Source organism: Dasypus novemcinctus, chromosome X (assembly GCF_030445035.2).
Source record: "Dasypus novemcinctus isolate mDasNov1 chromosome X, mDasNov1.1.hap2, whole genome shotgun sequence".
NCBI lineage: Eukaryota > Metazoa > Chordata > Mammalia > Cingulata > Dasypodidae > Dasypus > Dasypus novemcinctus.
The window spans coordinates 24,863,592-24,889,393 of record NC_080704.1 but is presented as its reverse complement, the minus strand read 5'-3'; the positions used below and the strand labels follow the sequence as shown (position 1 = coordinate 24,889,393).

Sequence of the window (25,802 nt, the reverse complement as noted above, 5' to 3'; positions counted from 1 at the left end):
AGGGAGGTAGTAGAAATGAAAAATTCTTCTTTCTGTCATGGTTTTTCATCTTCTTATTTCTAAAAGGGGATGTTACCAATTCTACCTTGGATGCAAAGGGCAATGCCACCAAATGCCATTAGATTGTGGCAATTCTATTTTCATTCAGTATATGCGGTCTTTACAACAAAAAAAAGAAAACAGAAAAACATTTTAGATTAACACTTACCTCAGCTATCTTAATTTCAAATTTAAGCACTGACTTCATGTCATGCTCTGCTCGGGATCTGTTAGCTCCTAAAAGCACAGCAGTATCCACCATGAACTTGTAAAGGGCATCTCGATACTGTTAGAGATAAAGAAGCAAGTAACCATGATAGCAACCTATTGGGAAATATGTTTTAGAGACATGGAAGAGCATAAACAGTAGGTGGACATAAATGTCAACCACCCACCATCACCACCACTTTGGGAGAAAGAAGAGTGATCGCCACTTGGGTACTATTTTCATGAGAGACAAAGATCAAGAGAAGTAGTTTTCTGGAAACTGGTGATATTATGGATACATGTAACCTCACCAAATGAGCCCAGAATAGAGAGTTAACAGTCAGAAGTCCTCTTTCCAGGCAAGTGAGGCTTTAATAAAATAATGTGGAAGAACTATGCTTTCTAAAAGCAGAAGACATAATCTGTGAACACTGGTAGAGAAACTGTGATTTATTCTCTTCCAGTTCAATTTACCTGCCTTCACACTAAGAAGTAAAAGACCAGAGATCGCAGCCCTGTGACTTTTCAGTTTTATACCATTTCCACAAAATTCTCCATTGTTTAGGGGGAAAAAAGAAGAGAAAGAAGAGAGGAATCATGAACAGAAGGCCATCAAACAGCAGATATCAAATTTCCTCCTTGCATGCTTATAAACCCGTTGCAGGGCTCTTCATATGTCATTTTGAGTGGACTTTTGTGGGAATTAAGGGATCTCATTGTGAGAGCACCTCTCATTTCAGATATATCTGTAAGAACACAATACACCAGGTAGTAAATGACTTCATAATCATGCTATAGGAATAGGAGTTCCTAATGTACACCTTGACTCTGTAAGCTATCCTTACTATGTTTATGACTTTAGAACATACACAGTGCTTGGCATACAGCAGCCTTTAATAAATATTTGTGGAATCAGTAAGCAAGAGTTAAAAATAGCCTTGGTTAAAGATAATGTTTGCCATTCCCAGCTGTGAAATAAGGATTAACTCAACAGGCCTAGGTTGTTCCAAGGAAAGGTTTGCTCGGACAGGCTCCTGGGAGAGAACCTCGAAGCCTACACGGAACATCCTGATAACATTATCTTTGTTTACCTGGAGCTCTGGGCCATGCCAGATAATTTATAACAATGTCATTTGTGGTGGGGTCTTTTGGCCCACAAGGTATCAGCTTGGCTTCTAGAGCGACTGGAGACTGAATTACTAAGGTCAGCCATGTGGGTGACCAGCCACACCTGCATGACTGATCCCCCAATAAAACCCTAGACATCAAGGCTCAAATGAGCTTCCCTGGTTGGCAATACTTCACACACTACGTCACACACCATTGCTGGGAGAATTAAGCACGTCCCCACACAATTCCAATGAGGGAGCACAACTGGAAGCTCATGCCGGGGCTCTCCTGGAATTTGTCTTGTGAGCCTTTTTCCCTTGCTGATTTTAATCTGTATCTTTTCACTGTAATAAACTATAACTATGAATATAATAGGTTTTCTGAGTTCTGTGAGCTGTTCCAACAAATCATTGAACCTGGGGGTGAGTTGGGGGATTCTTGAACATACCAATTCAATTTTAAAAACACTTATGGAGCACCTACTCAAGAAATGTGCAAGGTGTCAAGCTAGGAACTCTGGGCATATGCTGTGGGGCTATGCAGAAGAAAAGTTAAATTATTCTTTAGTCTGATTCTCAAAGAGTATATGAAGGAGATAAACATGTAATTATTAACCATAACATTAGTGAGACCAAAATAAGTTCCTTCATAAAGCTGCTAAGAACTTGGAAACTCAAGAGCTGGAGAAGGAGTCCCAGCCTGGTGAAATTGGGGACATAGCATTTGATGGAGATGGTTCAGAAGCAGCAAGGAGTCCTACTGTGAGGTGTGAGCATGACGTGCTTTTGTTGGGGGAAAAGTAAAAGGAGATGAAACAGGAAAGATGCTTTGGGGTCGGGTCATAAAGAGGCCCTGAACTCTATCTAAGGAATTGAAACCCTAATTCATGAGCAAATGAAGCATGGGAATGGCAGGCTGGGAGCTGTACTTTGAGAAGAGAACTTATCAAGAGGTGCTAAGAAGGAAATGGAATGGAGGAGATGAGGTAAGAGTTAAAAGTACACTTGCTATGCTCAAGTCAAGAATTAAGGGGAGGGAGTGGAGGTGGCTCAAGCCACTGGGTGCCTTCCTCCCACATGGGAGGTCACGGGTTCAGTTCCTGGTGCCGCCTGAAAAAAAAAAAAAACAAGGAAAACAAATGAAAAAAAAACAACTCAGGAACTCAGGGACGCTGACGATGTGGCTCAGTGATTGAGGGCCAGCTTCCCACATACAAAGTCCCAGGTTCAATCCCTAGGCCCCAGTACCTCAAAAAAAAAAAAAGAATTAACAAGGATCGGAGCTAGGGCAGTAAGGAAAGAAAGGAGGAAGGACATGGAAGAGCGATTTTGAAGGTAAAATCAACAGGACTTGGCTGATTGGTTTTGGGAGGAGGAGAAGACTTCAAACCTGGTGGCTGAAATGGTGGTAACTTCAGCAGAAATAGAGGTACCCCCAGAATGGCAAAAATTTATTCTGCCCACTTTCAAGAATGAAAATTTGCCAACTCTCTTTGATGAGGGACCTTGGCCAGCCAGAAAGCTGGACCGTGGCTTGTTTCCTGCCTTCCAGAGTCTTCTACATGTGAGGGTTAGAATCAGCACAGGACCAGGGACTTCTGTGGTGGGCCAGCACTTCCCAGTTCAGTGTAATCTTAGGTTGGGCGTAAACCAGAAAGCTCCCTAGGCCTTATGTTCCCTTGGGTCTAAGGCTCCTTTGGACCTTCAATAGTTTCCAGTAATTTGCAACAAATTGAAAATATAGGGAAGGAACCTGCTCTAATCCAGTCTCCTGGAAACTACTAGGCTTCCAAGCCAACCCAAGAGGTCTAACCTGACTGATCCCACCTGGTTCTCATTGACCTATTAAAAATAAAGTTTCCTGGACCCCATTTCAAGTCTATTAAATCAGACTCTCTGGGGCTATGGCCCAAGAATCTACACTTAATAGAAGCTTCAATGGTGATTCTTAATAAAGTTGAGAAGCATCAGTCTACTGGGTATTTCTCCCAGTACTGCACAGAGAGCTCTCTGCACTTCTGAGGCATGACTGCAAGCTCATATTCCTTGGTTCCTTCATTTGAGTGTGCTGTCTACCCAGTTAAGTCATGAGGGCACTGAGCACAGGTACTTATACAGACTTTTACTTTTTAAATTTTTTTCTTATATAGTCTTGATGCCCAGACTCCCTAAAGACAGGGAGTCCAACTTGTTTGCCTGAATAAAAGGCCTTTGGTTCTTGCATTGGGAACCTAGTCGTCAAACATCCACATCGCTCATTTCCAATAAAGAATCAGGGCTCTTAGAACAACTTATGAAACTGACAGCAGCCTAACAAGGTGCAAAGTCAAATATGAGTAAAACTTACAGATTTGGCTTCTGTGCTATTGTCAAGGAAGTCTTCCCTCACGGCAAGGGAAAGAGTTGCTTGGTCCAGCTGTTAAAACAAAAACAGAAAAGTATTCTGCTTGCACTATAAATGCTTATGTACCATATTAACAAGAGTCACGAGATCATCTAGTTCCAGCCATATTTTTAGATTGTGGCAACATTATAAAAACAATTCATTTGCTCAGAGCAACATGCAAATAGTTACTTCAGAGATGACAGATATTACAAAGTGTCAGACAGGAAGCGGATGTGGCTCAAGTGATTGGCTCCCACCTACCACATGGGAGGTCTGTGGTTTAGTTCCCAGTGCCTCCTGAAGAAGACAGTGAGCTGGCACAATGGGCAAACACAGCAAGCTGACAGAACAAGATGATACAACAAGAGACACAGGAAGACACAGCATAATGAGAGATGCAACAGAGCAGGGAGCGGAGGTTCTCAGTGCCTCCTAGGGAGGATGAGCAGGACAGCGAGCTGGCACAACAGGCAGGCATAGTGAGCTGACACAACAAGAAACAAGAGGAAAAGCATAAAGAGATACAACAGAGCAGGGAATGGAGGTGGCTTAGGCGATTGGACACCTCCCTCCCACATTGGAGATCCTGGGTTCAGTTCGCGGTGCCTCCTAAAGAAACAAGGTATTGGGAAGCAGATGTGGCTCAAGTGACAGAGCTTCCGCCTACCATATGGGAAGGCCTGGGTTTGTTCCCTGGGGCCTCCTGGTGAAAAAGAAGAGAAAGCTTGTCCTTGCAGCGAGCCAGTGCCTGTGCAAGTGCCTGTGTGGTGAGCATGAGTGCCTGCACAGTGATCCAGTGCTCATACCAGTTCCTGCCCAAGGGCCTGCACAAGTGCCCGCATGGTGAGCAAGAGCCTGCACAAGTGAGTCACACAGCAAGATGATGACACAACAAAAGAGAGACAAGGGGAGAGTCAAGGTGAACCTCAGCAGAAACTAGAAACTGAGGTGGTGCAATTGACAGGGGACCTCTCTTGTCATCAGGAGTCTCCAGGATCGAATCCCGGTGAATCCTTAGAGGAGAGAAAATGAGAAGACAAGACAACACAGACGGCGAAAACAGCGGGGGGGAGGAGGGGAAGGGAGAGAAATAAATAAATAAATACATCTTTTAAAAAAATAAAGAAGAAAGATGAATAGACACAGCAAGTGCAAACAACGGGGGGGGGGGGGAGAGATAAATAAAATGAATCTTTAAAAAAAAACAAAGTGTCAGAGACCTACCCCTGCTTTCCTGATTCACAGTTTCTAAATCTTTTGAGATTTTATCAATATTTAACAGCAGCAAAGCTTTTTGAGCTGGAATACATCTTTGAGATTTTCTGGTCTCCCCACTTTATTTAATGGGTAGAGAAACAAAAGCCAGAGAAGTGATATGACTTTCCCAAGGTGACGATTGGACAGCACTTAGAGGAAAATCACTGTATCCTGTCACCAGACCCAGCATTCTTCTCACTAGAGTATTTGCAAAATGCCAATCCACAATGAGTTGTTTAATTGGAATTTCCACCTGCCTACCCCTAAAATACTGTAGTCCGTTGATTTTTTTTTAATTAAAAGAAATTGAATTATAACTTTGTTTTGAGAACTCTTTAAAAATTTAGAGCCCTCTCGGGAGAGTCTGGGATAGGTTATTACAAACAAATAATAATCAAACAACTAAGTAGAATAACTATTATGGAAAAGTATATTATAAATGCTTGAATTAAAACTTTCAGCACCTCAAAGGCAAATCCAATGGGAAAAAAATAATAAGCTCAATCCATAACTCACAATGTACAAAAATTAACTCAAGATGGATCACAGGACTAAAACTATAAAACTTCTAAAAGAAAATATCAGGGAAATCTTTTTGACCTGGGGTTAGGCAAAAAAATTCTTAGACATGACACCAAAATCACGACTCATAAATGAAAAAAACTGATAAATAGGACTTCGTCAACATTAAAAGCTTTTTGCTCTGTGAAAGATACTGCTAAGTGAATAAAAAGATAAGCCACAGCCTGGAGAAAAATATTTGAAAATCATATATAGGTCCAAGAAAGGACTCGTATTCAGAACATATAAAGAACTCTCAAAATGTGACAATAAGAAAACAAATTCAGTTTAAAAGTGGGCAAAATATCTGAACAGACATTTCACCAAAGAAGATATGTAGATGAAAAATAAGCATGTGAAAAAATGCTCAAAGCATTAGTCATTAGTCAGAGAAATGCAAATTAAGCCCACAATGAGATACCACTACACACCTATAAAGTGGTCACACACACACATCTTACAAGGCCAAGTGCTAGAGAAGATGTGGAAAAACTGGATGGCTCATACGTTACTGGTGGAAATACAAAACGTTGCTTTGGAAAACATTTTGGCAGTTTCTTATAAATTTAAATATACGCTTACATATGACCCAGCAATCCCAGTCCTAGGTAATTTACCCAAGAGAAATGAAAACAGGCTCACATGAAAACCTGTGCTTGACTTTATTCATAATAGCTAAAAACTGGAAATATTCCAAATGTCCTTCAACTAGTGAATGGATAAACAAACTGTGGTATAAATTGGAATACTACTCAGCTTTAATACAAATGAACAACTGATACATGCAACACTCTGAAAAAGTCAAAACTATAGGGTTAGAGAACAGATAGCGGTTGCCAGGGACTGGGGATGGAGAGGGTGGCTGAATCCAAAGGGGCAGCATGAAGTAATTTTGAGGGGTGATGGAACTATTTGTATCTTGACTGTGGGAATGACTTTATGCATTTGTCAAAACTTAGAGAAATGGACACCATACAGTGGATTTAACGGTATGTAAATTTAAAACTTGAAACTTCCAGCACCTTCTCTAAATCCATGGTTTATTCTTTCCTGAAAATCAGCAACTGCCTCAAGACTGACTATAAAGGATCCTGAAGCAGATTTCCTAGTTTAAATTTCTGATTCACAGCTTTAAAATCATCTAAATAACAAACCAAAAGTTAGAAGTGTCTGAATAAAAACTGAATCCTACATGCCTATATCATTAGTTTATATGACTTTAAATTATTTTGATCAATCTCTTCTGGATTCTTCTTTGTTCTACTATAATCCCAAATATTTTATTCTTTTTATAGTATATAAAATCCATTTTGGGGCACAGTTTTTCAAGAAAATCCCCGTCATACACAGCAGATGCTACAAAGGCTGAGCTAAGTAAAGAGCTAGTGATGTTATGAAAATTTCAAGGAAAAGTATTACTCTTGTTTAAGTGGAAAATAATATTTTCAAAACTTCTACCTTGTCTGGGAGAATTGCTAAAATCCTCAAATTATTTTGTTCAAACTTCTCTAATTAGCCTAAAACAATCAAGTCATAAACCAACCTGGCTTCAGCCTACTACAATTCCCAATCTACCAAAATTTCTTCCAAAAATTAAGTAAGCCAGGATCATGAAACACAATATTGTGATTAAGATGCTTTGGCTTTCTATTAAATTTGGACCACCTGGAGAATCTTTTGAGCTTTGGTCTCAAAGGAAAGGAAACTGCACAGACAATATCAAGCAAGCCAAGGCTTCTCTCTCATGAAATGAAGTTAAATACACTTATTGTAAAAGTTTTGATAATTCAAGTGAGGTTACCAGACCTTTTTAAACCTTCAGATTATAGGGTTTCTAGGGAACATTTTAAATAGAACAGCAGATTGAACAAGGTCAATCAACTAAATCTCATTAGGAACATACAAACCCTTGATACAAAAAGCCTTTCTCAAGAGGCTGACATTAGGACACTACTATTTGGGATTTTTAAATCCTTGTATTTACAGCTGATCTGAATATTGCAAACAGAAAAAAATATTTTTTATTCAAATCAAATACACTGAACTGAAAAGATGAAATTTTTTCTTCAATTACATTGATACTCCAATATACCTTTGGTTAAGGAATAAAGTAATAATACAAAAAGAAACATCTGGCAAATGATGATATAGGAAAAGCAACGGCAAATAAAACTTAAAAGACTTCATATCCAACAGAAGCTCTTTGTCACCTTTGTTGGGGAGCCAAACAAATGCAGACCACTGAATGATGATGATTTTAAGTCACTGTGTTCAGTAAACAATAACAGATACTGAGACAATCCTTGCCTTCCAAATATTCTTTTGGAATCACATATATTCAAGTCTTTCACTGTCCCTTAAATCTTAATTCTTGCTATCTCCTTACATAAAATATACCCAAACACATGAGGCAAGTTAATGTTTTTTGTTTCCTTTCTCCTATTTCCCTGTGCTGTCTTGCCACAGAGCAACATTACATGGGGTCACTATGTGAGTATGAACAACCACTGCTTGCCAAACTGCATGTCCTTGGCAGTGGACGCATCTGCCCAGAGGAAGCAGTGTCTTTTTCTTCATCCAAAGGTGCCATCTGCTCACCGAACCAAACAATACACCTACATTGTTGTGCCAGTTTGGAAGGAGTCCTTTTTTTTCTTATCCCTATGGGTTTATGGGATTAGAAAAGCTAAGAACATTGAGCTACTCATGGAAAAGAAAGCCTAAGTACAATGAGGAAAGAGAGTCTGAGGTGAGAAAGATTTCTCCCAGAGGAAAAAGAAGATCTAGTCAGCAAAAGAGGTCAGTGGTTCTCAAAAGCAGAGGGATCAGTGCCCCTAGGATATGGCAGGATCTGAGAAGAAAAGAGAGGCACAAGACCCAGCCACAAAGAAACACACTTGAAGGGGCCACGTGGGCTACAATAGTGGGTATCTTGTCAGAAACCAAATAACTGATGATTGAAGGGGCTCCTGGTGCCCTAGGAAAAGGCTGAGGAACAGGGCAGCCAGAAAGTAGGAGAAATGTCAAGACTGAAGTTCAATTTCCTACCAAAATGGCAGGGTGGGAGCCACATCACAGATCACTTCAAACTCATTTGCCTTCTTCCTGGCTGACAAAACTTGTCTGTTAATGATTTACAAGGTGTGGGGAGGGGGAGAAAATATTCTAGATCCTACTGTTTAACAAAATATTTACCTTATTATGATACTTGGGCAGCATGAGTCTCTTTCCCCAGAAAGGGACAGCATATAAAGCTAACCTTGGACTGAACAAACAGGGTGAAAGAAATCCTCACTATACCTTCAAGATATGTTCACTGGATGCCTTGTCATCAGAGGACACATACAAACGGATGAATACAGAATTGCTGTATTGACCACGAAATGTTGCAAGTATCTGCAGAAGGTTGAACTTTCTCTCTGACCAAACCCCTTCAGAACCAATATTAGATTCCAGCACAGGCCAGCGGAAAGGTGAATGCCGCAGAATATGTAGCAATGGCTTTGCATCTGCCTTTTCAATTGCTTCTGGAAGGGAGCAGATATGAAGGCAAAGTTAGAATTGCAAACTGGATTACCAAACTAGAATTGCAAATGCATCTTCTTGAGAGAAAATCCACATAAAGCCCCAACTTAAAATTTCAGCCATGGATCCTGAAGTAGCTGCCAGGGATAAGGTGGGAAAGGTGGGGTGGAGTGAACAAATCCACACAGGCATAACTACCTATGATTTACCCTTCCATGTGACTGTCTAAACCTGGAGCTCTTGCCTGGAAAGCTGACAAGAGCACCTCCTGAGTATTTCCTGCAATAAAAGATGGGATGACAAAAGTCTATAGGACTAAGGAACAACCCTGACTAAAACAAACAGCTCAACCACTTCCCAATGAGGTGAATTAATGCTTCAGGCTCTTTCATGGTCTACTGCCCTCTTCTGGTTCAGCAAATGATACCCAAAATCCAAAATCAATTAACATGCTACCCCAGAGATTCTGGCTTCTTCTTGCAGTGGTTTTGAGAAAGCAGGACAGATAAAACGGCTGCCCTAAGTGTAAGTGCCTCTTCTAACAACAGTCAGACTCAAGATGTAGAGACAGGCCTAAGGCCTGGCCTGGCTGGGAATCTGGATTTCTTTAGGTCCCATTAGGTTCTATGGAACATATCAAAACTCCCAAGTGTCCATCAGCTCAGACTCCTTCACACATCAGACCTGACCACTGGATTCTGGTTTCTATACCATTTAGAGTGAATTTTCCTTTCTAACACTAACCAAGTCTCTCAGAGAGTAACTGATACCCAAAGAACCCAAACTATAGAAATAGAATTCTTTTCCCCATCAGGCCAGCAATGGGACATTAACTAAGATAGGACTAATAAAAATCCAGCCTTTGAGAACTGTTACTTTCCTTAAACAATACCTTTAAACATTAATAGAATTCTTAGTAGCTCTCTTTTTCTTGATAAAATATTTTAAAATATTAATAGGACTCAGCAATCAGGGTGGGATATGTTTTACTTATTTTCTTTATTACTCACTCTCATTCATGCAGGATGAATAAAGGATTTTGGCTTTCTGTATGGCTTCAATGTCCCGCCTTCTACTGATTGATTTCTCCAAAAGTGCTATGAAGGTTAAAAGAGGATTCATTAGTATCCATCCACACATGGTGCTGAATTGGAGGTCTTTTGATAATCATGGTCCCAACTTCCAGAAAATTCAGTGTAAAGATAGACAACCCTGGCAAAGACAGATCTATAAAAGACATGCATACAATGAAACCTATTCCAAGTTGCTTGAGGTTCAAATAAAAACAATTTAACATTCTCTTATCCAGGGCGCACTCAATTCAAAAGAAACCAAAAGTTCAATTTCCAATGGAGACAAGACCTTCTGCAGGGGTTAATTTCTTCTGCCACCTACAAGAAAGGAAACAGAACTCATTTATTCAAGAACCAAAAATAACTTAATTCTGTCCCTTGTTCCTGCACTGAGTAATATTCTCAACGGAGACAATTTCATCATGGTCAAGTTTCTTAAGATTTCTTTTCAGGGAGACCACCTGGAAGAAATTTCCCATTAGAAGTTTTATTCAATGTTGTATAAACATTCTGTGGACATGGAAGTTGTTTAGACAGGAAATGGAGAGATGAGATTGGAAAGTCTACCCAAATTGCCTGAAAACTTGCCCATTTACACATGCAAAGCCCTGGCCATTTAACTGAGGCAATGCGTACAAAATGGTTGCTAGAATGGACACAAATCCACTTTTTTCCCCCAGTATGAGAGAAGCTGTGGGTTTACACAACAATCGTGCATAAAACACAGGATTCCTATATATCACCCCACCACCAGCACCTTGTATTGATGTGAAAAATTTGTTTCAATTGGCGATAGCACATTTTTATAACAGTTCTATGAATTACAGTATAAGGTTTAACTTGGAATTCACTGTGTAGTGTAGTTCCATGGATTTTTTAAAAACATTTTACTCTGTTACCATATATACAATCTAACATTTACCTTTTTAGTCATATTCAGATATATATTTTGGTGTTGTTAATTGCATTCACAATGTTGTCCTACTATCACCATCATCCAATTACCAAAACATTTCCATCATTCCAAATAGGAATCCTGTACATGTTAAGCATTATACAATAGTTGTCCTTTTGGGTCTGGCTTGTTTCATTCAATATGATGGCTCCAAGGTTTATCCATATTGTCACATGCATCAGGACTTAATTCCTTATTATGAGTGAATAATATTCTACTGTATGTATATGACACATTTTACTTATCCATTCATCAGTTGATTGTCAATTGGATTGCTTCCATCTTTTGGTAACTGTGAATAACATTGCTACAAACATTGGTGTGTAAATATATGTTAGAGTCCCTGCTTTCAATTCTTTGGAGTATAAATCTAGTAGTGGGAATGTCAGTCATATATGGTAGTCATATACTGAGTTTTCTGAGGAGCCGCCAAACTGTCTTCCACACCGGCTGCACCATTTTACATTGCCACCAGCAATGAATGAGTGTTCCTATTTCTCCACATCCTCTCCAACACTAGTTATTTTGCAATTTTTTAATAATAGCCATTCTAATGGGTGTGAAATGTGATCTCATTATGGTTTTGATTTGCATTTCCCTAGTGGCTAATATGTTCAGCATCTTTTCATGTGCTTTCTGGCCACTTGTAAATCTTCTTTGAAGAGATGTCTGTTCAAGTCCTTTGACCATTTTTTTAATTGGGTTGTTTGCCTTTTAAGTTGAAGGATTTCTTATATATACTGGATATTAATCCTTTATCAGATATGTGGTTTCCAAATATTTTCTCCTATCATGCAGATTGTCTTTTTACTTTCATGATAAAGTCCTTTGAGGAACAATAGTTTTTATTTTGATAAGGTCCCATTTATTTACTTTTTCTTTTGCTGCTTGTGCTTTGGGTGTAAAGTCAACAAAACCATTGCCTAGCACAAGGTCCTGAAGATGCTTCCCTAAGTTTTCTTCTAGGAGTTTGATAGTTCTAGTTCTTATATTTAGGTCTTTGATTCATTTAGAGTTGATTTTTGTATATGGCATGAGATAGGGGTCTTCCTTCTGGTTTTTTATTTTTTGGGTTTTTTTGCAAATAGGGACAATTTTGCCAGTATCATTTGTTGAAGACTATTCTATCCCAATTAAGTAGTCTTTGACACCTTGTCAAAAATCATTTGGCCATAAATGTTAGAGATGATTTCTGAGCTCTCAATTCTATTCCACTGGCCTGTATGTCTGTCCTTGTACCACCACCCTGCTGTTTTGATTACTGTGGCTTTATAATAAGTTTTAAGATTGGATTCTGGTTTTTTTTCAAAATATCTTTAGTTATTCAGAGCCCTTTAGTCTTCCATATAAATTTGATGATTGGCTTTTCCACTTCTGCAAAGAAAGTTGTTGGACTTTTGGTGGGGATTGCTTAAATCTATAAATTGCTTTGGGTAGTACAGCAGTTTAATATTATTGATGAATTCCAAAAAGAAATACTGGATTATGTTTGTAAACTGGTCTTTTCCTCTGGGCATATGAGATTATGCTGGATTCAGAGGTTTACTTGATTAAGTAATTTGTGTCAGAAGGGTGTTGACTCCCCATGCCTTGGTGGGTGGGACTCACAGATAAAAGGCATGAAAAAGGACAGCGTTAAGGGTTTTTGATGTTGGAGTTCTGATGTTGGTTCGAGTTTGATGTTGAAGCCTTAAGCTGGAGCCCCATGAAGAGAGGAACCCTAAGCCTGGAAAGAAGCAAGTCCTGGGAATAAAGGTACCCTGAACCCAGAGAGAAGAAAGACCCTGGAAGGGAGGAACCCAGGAAGCCTGAACCCTGGCAGACATCGGCAGACATCTTGCTCCAACATGTGGAAATAGACTTTGGTGAGGAAAGTAACTTATGTTTTATGGCCTGGTATCTGTAAACTCCTACCCTAAATAAATACCCTTTAAAAAACCAACCAATTTCTGGTATTTTGCATCAGCACCCCTTTGGCTGACTAATACAGGTAGTAATGATATCTTAATGATATTTAGTCTTCCTATCCATGAACATGGAATGTCCTTCCATTTATTTCGGTTTTCTTTAATGCCTTTAGCAATGTTTTATAGTTTTCTGTGTAAGAGTCCTTTACATCCTTGGTTAGATTTACTCCTAGATATTTGATTTAGTTGTTATTGTGAATGGAATTTTTTTCTTGATTTCTTGTTCTGATTGTTCATTGCTTGTGTATAGAAACACTACTGATTTCTGGGTGCTGATCTTGCACCCTGCCACTTTGCTGTATTCATTTACAAGCCTAGGAGCTTTTCTGTGGACTTTTCAGGATCTTCCGTATATAGGGCCATATCATCTGCAAAGAGGGAATGCTTTACTTCCTCTTTTCAAATCTGGATGCCTTTTATTTCTTGTTCTTGCTTATTTCCTCTGGCAAGAACTTCCAGTACAATGGTGAATAACAGTGGTTACAAGGGGAATCCTTATCTTATTCTTAATCTTAGAGGGAAAGTTTTCAGTCTTTCACAATTTGTAAGATATTAGCTGTGGACTTTTCATATATGACCTTTATCTTGTTGAGGAAGTTTCCTTCTATTCCCAGGGTTCCAAGCGTTTTTATCAAAAAAGGGTGCTGTATTTTATCTCATGCCTTTTCTGTTTCAATTGAGATGATCATGTAGTTTTTTTCCTTCATTCTCCTAATGTGCTATATTACCATAATTGATTTTCTTATGTTGAATCAAACTTGCATACCAGGGATAAATTCCACTTGATCATGCTGCATAATTCTTTGAATATACTGTTGGATTCCATTTGCTAGCATTTTGATGAGACTTTGCATTTATATTCATGTGAGATACTGGTTTGTCATTTTCTTTTCTTGTGATATCTTTATGGGGCCTTGGTATGAGGGTGATGTTGGCTTCATATAAGGAGTTAGAGAGTGTTCCCTCCTTTTCAACTTTTTGGAAGAGATTCAGCAAAATTGGAGTTAAGTCTTCTTGGAATGTTTGATAGAATTCCCCTTTTAAACCATCAGGTCCTGAGCTTTTCTTTGTTGGGAGGATTTTGATTACTGATTCAATCTCTTTATTAGTAAGTGGTTTGTTGAGATCTTCTATTTCCTCTTCAGTCAGTGAGGTAGTTTGTGTGTTCCTAAAACTTTGTCCATTTCATCTAGGTTATCTAATTTATTGAAATAAAGTTGTTCATAGTATCCACTTATAAGTCAGTGGGGTTGGTAGTAATGTTGCACTTTTCATTTCTGATTTTTGTTCTTTGTATCCTCTTTAATTTTTTCTTTGTCAGTCTGCTAAAGGCTTGTTAATTTTGTTGATCTTTTCAAAGAACCAACTTTTGGTTTTGTTGATTCAATTGTTTTTTCTGTTTTCTATTTCATTTATCTCTGCTCTAATCATTGTTATTTCCTTTCTTCTGCTTGTTTTGGATCTAGTTTACTCTTCTTTTTTCTAGTTCTTCCAGTTTGGAGGTTAGGTCTCTGATTTGAAGTCTTTCTTCTTTTTTAATGTAAACATTTAGAGCTATAAATTTCCTTCTCAGCACTGCCTTCACTGCATTATATAAGTTTTGATATGTTGTATTTTCATTTTCTTTGCCTCAAGCTATTTCCTAATTTTGCTTCTGATTTCTTCCTTATTCCATCAGTGGTTTAATAGTATGTTATTTGGGAAGTGGATTTGGCTCAACTGATAGAGCATCTGTCTACCATATAGGAGATTGAGGGTTCAAACCCAGGGCCTCCTGACCCATGTGGTGAGCTGGCGCACACACAGTGCTGATGCACACAAGGAGTGCCATGCCATGCAGGGGTGTCCTCTGCATAAGAGAGCCCCATGCGCAAGGAGTGTTCCCTGCAAGGAGAGCCGCCCTGTGCAAAAAAAAAGTGCAGCCTGCCCAAGAGTGGCGCTGCACACATGGAGAGCTGATACAGCAAGATGATGCAACAAAAAGAATCACAGATTCCAGGTGCCACGACAAGTATGCAAGTGGACACAGAAGAACACATAGCGAATGGATATAGAGAGCAGACAATGGGCGGGGGAAGAGAAATTTTTAAAAAATAAATCAATCTTTTTTTAAAAAAAGAGTATGTTACTTAAACTTCCATATATTGTGAATTTTCCCTTTCTCCCTCTGTTAGTGATTTCTAGCTTCATTCCACTGTGGTCAGAGAATACACACTGTAAAGTTTCAAAATATTTTTAATTCATGGAGACTTGTTTTGTGGCCCAGCATGTGGTCTATCCTGCAGAACCATCCATATGCACTCAAGAAGAATGTACATTCTGTTTTCATTGAGTACTGTGCTCTATAGATGTCTGTTTGGTCTAGTTGGCTCTGAGGGTCAATCAAGTCCTGTACTTACTTATTGATCTTCTGACTATATATTCTATCCATTATTGAGAGTGGTATATTAAAGTCTCCTAATATTAATGTAGAACCATCAATTACTCCCTTCAAATATGTATTTGTTCTCATATATTTTGGTGCTCTGCTGTTAGGTGTACATACATTTATAGTTGTTTCATCTTCCTGTTGAATTGTCCCCTTTATCACTATTTAATGACCATCTTTGTCCCTCATAACTGTTTTTTACTTAAAGTCTATTTTATCTGATAGTAGCATAGGCACCCAAGCTCTCCCATGGTTAGTACTTTCATGATATATTTTTCCATGCTTTTCCCCTCAAGCTACTTATACCTTTGACTTTAAGGTGAATCTCATGCAGATAGCATATAATTGGGTAGTGCTTTTTTATCCATTCTGCCAATCACCTCTGCCTTTTGACTGATGATGCCAGTCTTTCTTCTGCCACTTTGCAATTTAGCCTTTGTTAAGTCTTACACCTTTTTTTGTTCCTTACTTCTGTTAAAGCCACTTTTATATTTATTTGCTTTCTTGTGTTATATTATATTGCGTGCCTTCTCATTTCATTTTTGATATATTTTTCATCTGTTTTCCATGTGGTTAACATAGGTTTAAAAGTTAACACCCAAAATACGTAACAATTATACTTGGTTTGATACTATCATAGTTTGCCAAAGGGCTGCCAACACAAAGTACCCGAAATGGGTTGACTTTTATAATGGGAATTTTATTTGGGGTAAAAGCTTACAGTTCCAAGGCCATGGAATGTTTAAATCAAGGCACCATCAGAGATGCTTTCTTACCAAAGTCAGCTACTGGTGATCCTGGGGTCCTACCATGTGGTGAAGCAAGAGGGTGGCCAATCTCTGCTGTGGTCACTGTCTTCTCCTCTGGGCTCACAATTTCCCAGAGTCCAACTATGCATGATTAGGCATATGGCTTGTCTCCCTCTGGGTCTTCTCTCGCAGTCTCAGCTGCTCCACTTTCTTCCCAAGTTTAGCTGTGGGCTGTCAGGCACGTGGCTCGTCTCTTCAGCCTTGAGCTCCTCAGTGGGCCCAGTCCCTCAGGGACTCCTTCTGTGCCTCTGTGCTCTGCTGAATCCAGACTCTGGGACCTCTCTCTGCCTCAGAGTTTCTCTGTTTTCCTGCAGTCCTCTCTCTCACATGGCAAGATCAAAATGGCAGAGCTCCCTTTTCTGTGTCTTCTTTCTCCGTGTCTCCATTTATATAAGACCCAGTATGACAGTGGAGACCTAACCTGCATCATGCCTCACTGATGTGGTCCAACCAAACACCCTAAAGAAATTTAATTGAAATCAATCTATTCAAAGTGAATCTAATGCAATCAAAGGCCACCACACCCACAGGAATGGATTAGTTTTAAGAACATAATTTCTTTTGGGGATTCAACAAATTCAAACTATCAAAGATACCTACTTAACTTCAATAGCATGCACATATATTTTTCATATACCCCTCTGTCCCCCCACCATTTTTAATACTCATTATCACACATATCTTTGTATACTATATATCCAAAGACCTAGATTTATCATTCCTTTTCATGCATTTACATTTTAGCACCTGTATGAGGTAAGAAGTGGAGTTACATACCAAACAATACAATACAATAATACTGGCATTCATAATTATCCAAATGGTTACCTTTACCATACATCTTTACTTCCTTATGCTGCTTTGAACCACTGTTGAGTGCCATTTCATTTCAACCTGAAGAACTCCCTTTAGCATTGCTTTCAGGGAGGGTCTGGTGGTTATGTACTCCCTCAGCTTTTATCTGAGACTGTCTTAATATCTTCCTCAATTTTGAAAGAGTCTCACCAGATATAAAATTCTTGGCTGCCAGTTGTTTTCCTTCAGCACTTTGAATATTTTAACCCACTGCCTTCTTGACACCATAGTTTCTGATGAGAAATCAGCACTCAGTCTTATGGTGGTTCCCTTGTATGTAACACATTGCTTTTCTTTTGTGGCTTTCAAAACTCTCTCCTTGTCATTTGCATTTGATAGTGTAATCAATATATGATGGGGTACCACCACACCATGGAGCCAAGAGGGCCTACAACTGAAAGCAGGAGGATTGCACCCGGCATCCCTGTGGAATCTAAACCCCCTCTTGACATAGATGTGGAATGGACACAACCAATCCAAGGTCCACAGGATGGAGGAATAGAATATGGATTAGAGTGGACTTACTGATATTCTATTCATGAACTATTGTGATTAGTAATCGAAGAAAATGTGACACTGGTGTGGAGAAAGTGGCCATGGTGGCTGCTGGGTGTGGGGAATGGGAGGAAGAGATGAGTTGTGAAGGCGTTTTCGGGACTTGGAGTTGTCCTGGGTGGTGCTGCAGGGACAATTACCGGACATTATAGGTCCTCCCATGGCCCACTGGATGGAACATGGAAGAGTGTGGGCTATGATATGGACCATTGACCATGAGGTGCAGCGATACTCAGAGATGTATTCACCAAATGCAATAAATGGAGGAGATGTTGCTATGGGGGAGTAGTGGGGTGAGGGGGGTGGGAGGTACATGGGGACCTCATATTTTTTGAATGTAATATTTTAAAAAATGAAGACTGTATATATATATATATATATATATATATATATATATATATATATATATATATATATATATATATATATATATATATATGATGGGGTATATTTTCTATATGTTTATCCTGTTCAGTATTCTCTAATCTTCTTGAATGGCATATTCACGTCTTTTGCAAAGTTTGGGAAGTTCTCTGTCATTATTTCTTTTCTTTTTTTATTTTTTACCTGCCCCCCCCCCCCCCCCGCTGCTTGCTTGCTGTCTACTTTCTATGTCCATTCACTGTGCATTCTTCTGTGTCTGCTTGTCTCCCTTTTTGTTGAGTCATCTTGCTGTGCCAGCTCTCTGTGGGTGCAGGCCATGAGCTCTCTGTGGGCACAGGCCAGCTTGCCTTCACAAGGAGGCCCTGGGAAGTGAACCCAGGGCCTCCCATATGGTAGACAGGAGCCCAATCAGTTGAGTCACATCCACTTCTCCCTGTCACTATTTCTTAGACTATTCCTTCTACTCCTTCTGGGACTCCTATGATATATAATTGGTGTATTTGATGGTGTCCCATAGCTCTCCTGGGCTATTTTCACTTTCAATATTTCTTCTTTATTTCCACTCCTCAGTCTGACTCATGTCAAGGGTCTTATCTTCAAGTTCACTGACTTCTTCTGGCCAGCTCCAGTCTGCTCTTGAAACCCCCCTGGATATTCTTCATTTTAGTTACTGTGATCTTCAACTCCAATAGTTCTGTTCGGTTCCTTTTCTAAACTGCCTATCTTTTCACTAAGACTCATTTCATTCATTCATTATTTTCCTGATATCCTGTAGTTTGTTCTCTGTACTTTCCTTCATCTCCTTAAGCATTTGTAAGATCATTTTGGGGGGGAACTTGTTTGGTATGTCCACATTCTCATCTTCTTGATTGGTGTTTTCTGGATTTTTGTCCTTTTCTTTTGGATGGGCCATCATTTCCTCTTTGTCTTGTACTCTTTTGCTGCACATTGTACATTTTAATATTTTAAAGTTGTTTTGGAGTTCCCCTGTTCGCAAACCTCCCTCTCCCAGGTATCTAAAGCTGGTAGGCCTTTTTCTCAGACTATACACCTCTTTAATAGTCTTATACACTCCTTTCATTGCCTCACACTGCTTTTGCCTGGAGGGCAAATTCTGAGAGGAAGGGACCTGGGAAGGACTCTCCCTATTCAGTCTTTCCCAGTCAAAACAAGACCAGGGACCCACAAAGGGTGTACAGACTAGCTCCAAAGTACCCTCTGGGGAAGGGGGCAGGAAGGGTGCCAAAAACTTCAGTGATGGCTTTCCAAAGCTGAGCTTTCTTGGTCTGCCCAGCAAAGCTCAATTTCCCCCACAGCCCTGAGGATGCTCTGTATCTTTAAATCTCTACTGCCTCTTCCCCTGTCCAGGGAGGGTTGAAACAATGGCTGCTACCACCTTTGTCTGGGGCAGGTTGAAACAATAGCTGCCCTCAGAGCTAGGACCCAGCAATCTGAATTCACTATTGTTCTTTTGGTGAAAGGACTGAGTCCTGGAGCACCTTCTCCACCATCTTCCACAGAAGTCCCTTGAAGATCCACTTTGAAAATAAATTCCTATTTATATAATTATTGATGCTATTGTTTGAAGGTGGAAAATGAGAGTTGGTCACAATTTCATTCAATATGGAAAGAAGAAAGCCAGGACTCAATAAAAGCAACCCCTCTCCAGAAAGGACATTTTGAATATAGAGTGACAATGAAGTCAAGTTGATGAATCCCTATGGTGACTACACTCCCATGGAAATGCCTAAATCAAACTCTGTCAAACTGCTGTTGCCAAGGCACTTGTGGTTTATTTTTGAAACAACCTAGCAGCCTCCAACATCATACTGCAACAGATGTTCCTACAGTACTCTACCAGCTTCAAGACATATGTACAGTGCTAATCAATAAATAATTACATATTTCCTGAAGAGAAATCTGCTTCTAAACTAGAAGTAGTACGTTTTTTAAAAAATGAAACCCAGAGCTCCTGTCCAGTTTTCCATAAACACTTGTATGTAAAACAAGTCCATATAACTAGATAGATTCAAGTAAAATAAGTTGACTTGGATGCGGGCATTTTCAATCATTTCAAATTGTTTAATGTTTCTTTCTTGTGTCTTGCCACAGCAATAAAGTGGGATAACTAGTCCCAAGGATAAAAGAAAGGAGTTTTTTTTTTTAATAAACAGAAAGTTCTAAAACCACATTCATATACATTTACATTCAAATTAGGTCATGTGGCTTTCTTCCATATTGCTTACACAGGATTTAGATTGTTGGAGAGGCACATCTGAAAGTAAATAATCCAAATTCATTTAGAGACCTGATGTTGTTCTGACACTGAAAACACTCCACAGGCTGCAAATATGAATGCCCTGAGGACTGAAAACAAGCCACAGGAGCAAAAAGAACTAAAAGTATTCAATATTTACCTGGGTTTGACCCAAGGCACACTGTGTGTGACAAGAGGGAGTTAAAGATTTAGGACATGAGTATGCTAAGTAGGGCAATCCCAAAACCCTAAGCACAAATATCAATCATTTGTATATGTCAAACATCTGGTTTCCATACCAGAATTGGACTTTTAAAATAGATAGCTCTCACAGCTTCCTTGTCATGCTCTTGCCTTCTCTTCCTATCTAAGCAGGCAGGAGAGCATTGATATGCAGACAGTGATGTGGCAATCAGTAAGCAGCATCCATTTTACATATCTCTGCATGTGAATTTGTGGTAAGAGGAATAAAATAGAGCTGGGAGAGTCATTAATGAGCAGAAAACAAAGCTTGCCTATCAAAGGTAATTAAGTTATTAAAATGTCCCTAAAGTATTGAGAAGGAGTCATGGGTCACCCATCCAGTGTTATTCTCATCATGAACCCTGGGTTGTTTTTGGAGGATTTCTCAATTCTGCCCACCTACTCCCATACCCATCCAGGTATTCCTTACCATTTTACAGTGGGAAAGGAAAAATCCAGTTCATAAAAACCTCTAGTGCCACCAACCCCAGACTCTAAAATTGGTTTGAAAAATGCTTCTGATGATCAAATTTGAACATTACATACATTATGCAAGTCTTTTTCGTCTCCTCATCGTGCTCAATCATATAAAACTAGTTTTAAACAAAATAAGGCAATGTAATAGACAAGTCAACAGGGCAGACTTTCAAGATTACACAGACATAGGTCCTAGTCTAGCTTACTGCTACTTTCTGCCTGGAATTTAAACAAGTTATTTAACAACTCTAAGCATCAATTTCTTCGCCTTTAAAATTTGGATAATACTAGTAGCTATGTCTCAGGGTCAAGGTAAGGATTTTAAAACTTTAATGTATGCAAAGCCCCTAGCTCAGTGCCCAAGCACATAATTAGTGGTCAACAGATGGTAGCTTAAATACAACTACAGGTTGAGTTAGCCATACACAAAATTACAAAACAATAAAGCGTGTTTCTAGTACTTACTCCGTAAATGCTTTTGTTTTCCTCCTCCCCTCCCAGGATATTAGTGACCAAAGAATTTATGCTAACCCAAGACACTGCCACTCTGTGTTAAGGACTATTCCACAAATTGGACCTACCCAAACCATCTTGCAAAAAGTTCCATGCTCTTAATATTTCCTCTGCTCCCTTGGTAGAGAAAATACTTGCTGATGAGAGGCATTCTGCAGTCATTGCTAAACTCCAAAAATACTTTGTTCATATTCCTGATCCTGGACAACAAGGACTTTCTTTTTTTCTTCTCTTCTTTTCTTTTTTATGTAAACTTTTTCCATTGAAGTATAACAAATATTTAGAAAAAAAGCACAGATCATAGTTCAAATGATTTTCACAAAGTAAACACACATGTAACCAATATTATTGCCAGAACTCCCTTTGTATTCTCTTTCAGTTACAATCAATATCCTCTTTTGGTGCTTATTTGAATCTCTTTCCCATATTTCTATTGGGTAATCCATCTTTTTCTTTCTTATTGATTACTAGCAGCTCTTTATATATTGCACCTATAAGTCCTTTAGTGAATATTTGTACTGCAAACTCTTCTCCTATTCCATAGACTTTATGTTCTTAAAGGTGTCTTTTTTTAATTTTTAATTTTAAAAAGATATTTAGATTACATAAATGTTACATAAAAAATATAGGGGATTCCCATATGCCCCACTCCCCACATTTACCCACATTAACAACATCCCTGACTAGTGTGGTAAACTCAATGCAATAGATGAACACATTTTGAAGCACTGCCACTAAGTATGGATTATAGTTTACACTCTCTCCCACACAATTCTGTGGATATTGCAAGATATATAATGGCCTATATCTGTCACTGCAATGTCATTCAGGACAATTCCCACGTCCCAAAAATGCCCCCATATTATACCTGTTTTCCCTCTCCCTGACATCAGAACCTCCAGTGGCCATTGCCTCCATATCAATGATATAAGTTCTTCCATTGCTAGAATCACAATAAGTCTACAGTAGAATACCAGTAAGTCCACTCTAGTCCATAGTTCATCCCCCAGTCAGGAGGATTCTGGGATGGTGATGCCCACTCCACCTCTAATTGAGAGAGGGCTTCAGTCCCATAAGGCAAATGAATGGGATTCTCTTTCTTGCAGTTGTAGACTCTCTTGGTTCCCTGGTATGGTGGTTGTCCATCATCACCTCCTTGTTAGTTGTCCTAGGTGAGTCCAATGAGCTGGAGAGTAGGTGTTGCAACTCCGTTGAGGCTCAGGGTCCAACTGGCACATGGGCAGCCCAAAGATTCAAGTCTCTTGGATGTACACCTACCAACTCCAGCACCAACTATAGGTTCAAATAAAAGGGACAGAAGAGCCATGTGTAGGGAAACCACAACTGAGTCCAATTCTGTCACACTGGGGAGCACAAACCCCAAAGTAGGGCTCACTGGCAAGGAACCAAACTCATGAGCTACATGCCATGATCACAGTACCTGGCTGTCTCTAGAGCCCTCAGGAATCCCACTATTTGGGGTAGTGTCTAATTTGGCAGTCAATGAGATTCTGCTGAGACATGCATAAGCATAACCTCTGGAATGACCTCCTGACTCACTTTTAGGTCTCTTAATCATATAAACTCATTTGTCTTTACCTCTTCCTCCTTTGGTCAAGGTCTTTTACTAGTTGCATTGCTAGTTGGTGCTTGGTAGTAATTCCTCGGTGCCAGGGAGGCTCATCCCTGGGAGTCATTTCCCACACTGGGGGAAAGGTAATGCATTTATACAATGAGTTTGGCTTAGAGAGAGGCCACATTTGAGCAACAAGGAGGCTCTCAGGAGGTAATACTTACACACCCTATAATACTAGGCTAAGTTTCAATTTCAAGAGTAAAGGTTCAGGGAAGCAGATTTGGCTCAATGGATAGAACGTCCACCTACCACATGGGAGGTCCAGGGTTCAAACCCAGGGCCTCCTGACCTATGCAGTGAGCTGGCCCATGCACAGTGCTGATACACGCAAGGAGTGCTGTGCCACACAGGGGTGTCCTCTGCATAGTGGAGCCCCACGCACAAGGAGCATGCCGTATCAGGAGAGCCTCCCCATGCGAAAAAAGTGCAGCATTTCTAGGAGTGGCACCACACACACAGAGAGCTGACACAGCAAGATGATGCAACAAAAGGAGACACAGATTCCCGGTGCCACTGACAAGAATACAAGCAGGCACAGAAGAACACACAGCAAATGGACGCAGAGAGCAGACAACTTGGAGAGTGAGAGAAATAAATAAAAAATAAATCTTTAAAAAAAAAGAGTGAAGGTTCATAAGAACAGTCATCAATATCATGGACCCATTAATGAATGGACTATCCTCCTCACTAGCCTTGCCTCTGCACTTGGGGGATTCTTGCTGCTCCATTGGAGAATGTGGCAGAGCGCCCCAGGATGGGAATTCAATATTCTTTTGGTTATTGTGTGAATCTCCACCCACTGTGACAATGCCCCATGAACATCTGCATATATGTATATGCCTTATATATATGCCCAGGTGAACCTCCTCCTGTGTATCCCCATTACTGACATCCCACAAAAATGGTCCTCCCCTGCCACAATTGCAACCCTTCTGTGATCCAAAACTTCTTCAAAAATGAAGGCAATAAAATAGACAAATATAATTAATAAGAAAATGAAATAATAATGATAGTTTTAAAAATAATAAATAGAAAAATTTAAAATGTGGGATAATAAAAGTATTTAATTTTTTTTTTACATTTTGCCTTTCATCACTGTAAGAGCTGTTGTCCTCTATGTACAGTGACATTTTCTTCCACTTTTTCCCCCAGTGTCTAACTTTTTTATTTTGTCTTCAAAGAAGTTTTAGGTCACAGCAAAGTCATGTACAGAATATAGGGGACTCCCATATATCCAACATCCTCCCCCTTTTCCCCCTTTCCCCATTAATAACATTTTATATGTGGATGGTACATTTGTTACAACTCATGTGCAAATATTGAAACATAGCTACCAACCATGGTCAATGGTTTATGTTATGGTTTACATTTTGTGCCATACACTTTTATAGATTTTGATGAAATTTAACATGGCCTATACCCATCATTGCAAGATGATGTAGAATACTTCCACTGCCCTCAAAATGCTGCCTGTTCCATCTATTCTATTCCTCCTTCCCCCTCCCCTCAGGACCCATGGCAACGACCAGGCTTCACTCTTTGCAGGACCAGATTCATAGTTACTTGCAACAGCACTGAGGACTTGACACATTGGTCTGTCCTCGCCTATTGGGCACCACCCAAGTTCATCCTTAATGGTGTCTTGTGATGAACTGACATTCTTCATTTTAATGTAGTCCAATCTGTCAATCTTTTTCCGTTTAAGGTTAGCATTTTTTGTGTCCAATTTAAGAAATCTCTGCTTACCCCAAGGTCATGAAGATATTCACCCATGTTTTCTTCTAGAATATTAACTGTTTCACAGTTAGATCTACATTTTGAGCTATGATCCATCTAGGATTTGTCTGTGCCTGTGGTGTAGACAGCCATGTCTTTGTAACACAAGCCTGATCTCACAGAGGACTAATTATGAGGGATTTTTAATGAAGATATTTTCGGTCACTGGGCCTGAAATATTATCACTAAAAAATACTTTGGGTGCACAAAATTGACCTAAACTATGAATAGTATCCATTTTGCATGTTCTACTGACCTGAATACTCTTTGAGGCAGGTGCTAGATCACATACATCTTTGAACCACAGGGCCTAGTGCTTGGTTGGTGGTGTTCAATGCATGAGGCAGAGAGAATTCCTGACCAGGAAAGTTTGAGAGAGAGGGAGAGGAGCTTTTCAGCTAAATGAGAAGAAAGAGTAAGTGGCAGGACTGACTACTTTTATTATTTTTTTACACTCAGGAATGTCCTGATCTGCTAACATCACCTTTTCTCACATTCCAGTTCCTAGATAGTGGAATGAAATACAAGACTTCATTTGTCTGCTTCTATGAATGCCATTTCTTAGAATATCTAAGTTTAATTTTACCAGCTGTCTTAGCTTAATCATCCACTTCCTATGCCCTGCTCTTCTACCCTGGGGGAAAAATTATTTGGTAGTCAACTTAATTTAAGTTCAGAAGCCAAGAGAGGACTAGCAATCCCACTCCTCAATTCATTTCTTGTGCTCCAACAGGGAATTGCTGAGAGCTCTGGAATAGGAAAGCAGAATCCCAAAGTAAGAAGGATAAGG

At 39.5% G+C, this 25,802-nt stretch overlaps 1 protein-coding gene across 2 annotated transcripts in view; it reads right to left on the bottom strand.

Annotated features, from left to right (window-relative positions):
- The window catches only part of PHEX (phosphate regulating endopeptidase X-linked), a 241,879-nt gene that overhangs the window by 174,857 nt on the left and 41,220 nt on the right, over positions 1-25,802 (bottom strand). The window contains exons 3-7 of one of the 2 annotated variants that reach the window (XM_071213373.1): positions 22,469-22,893; positions 10,095-10,181; positions 8,860-9,086; positions 3,703-3,771; positions 209-325 (exon numbers count right to left, since the gene is read on the bottom strand). In XM_071213373.1, the coding sequence (XP_071069474.1) occupies positions 209-325; positions 3,703-3,771; positions 8,860-9,086; positions 10,095-10,181; positions 22,469-22,541 (573 nt within the window). In that variant the 5' untranslated portion in view covers positions 22,542-22,893. The remainder of the gene's footprint in view (positions 1-208; positions 326-3,702; positions 3,772-8,859; positions 9,087-10,094; positions 10,182-22,468; positions 22,894-25,802) is intronic. The other variant, XM_004450363.4, reaches the window with a different exon arrangement.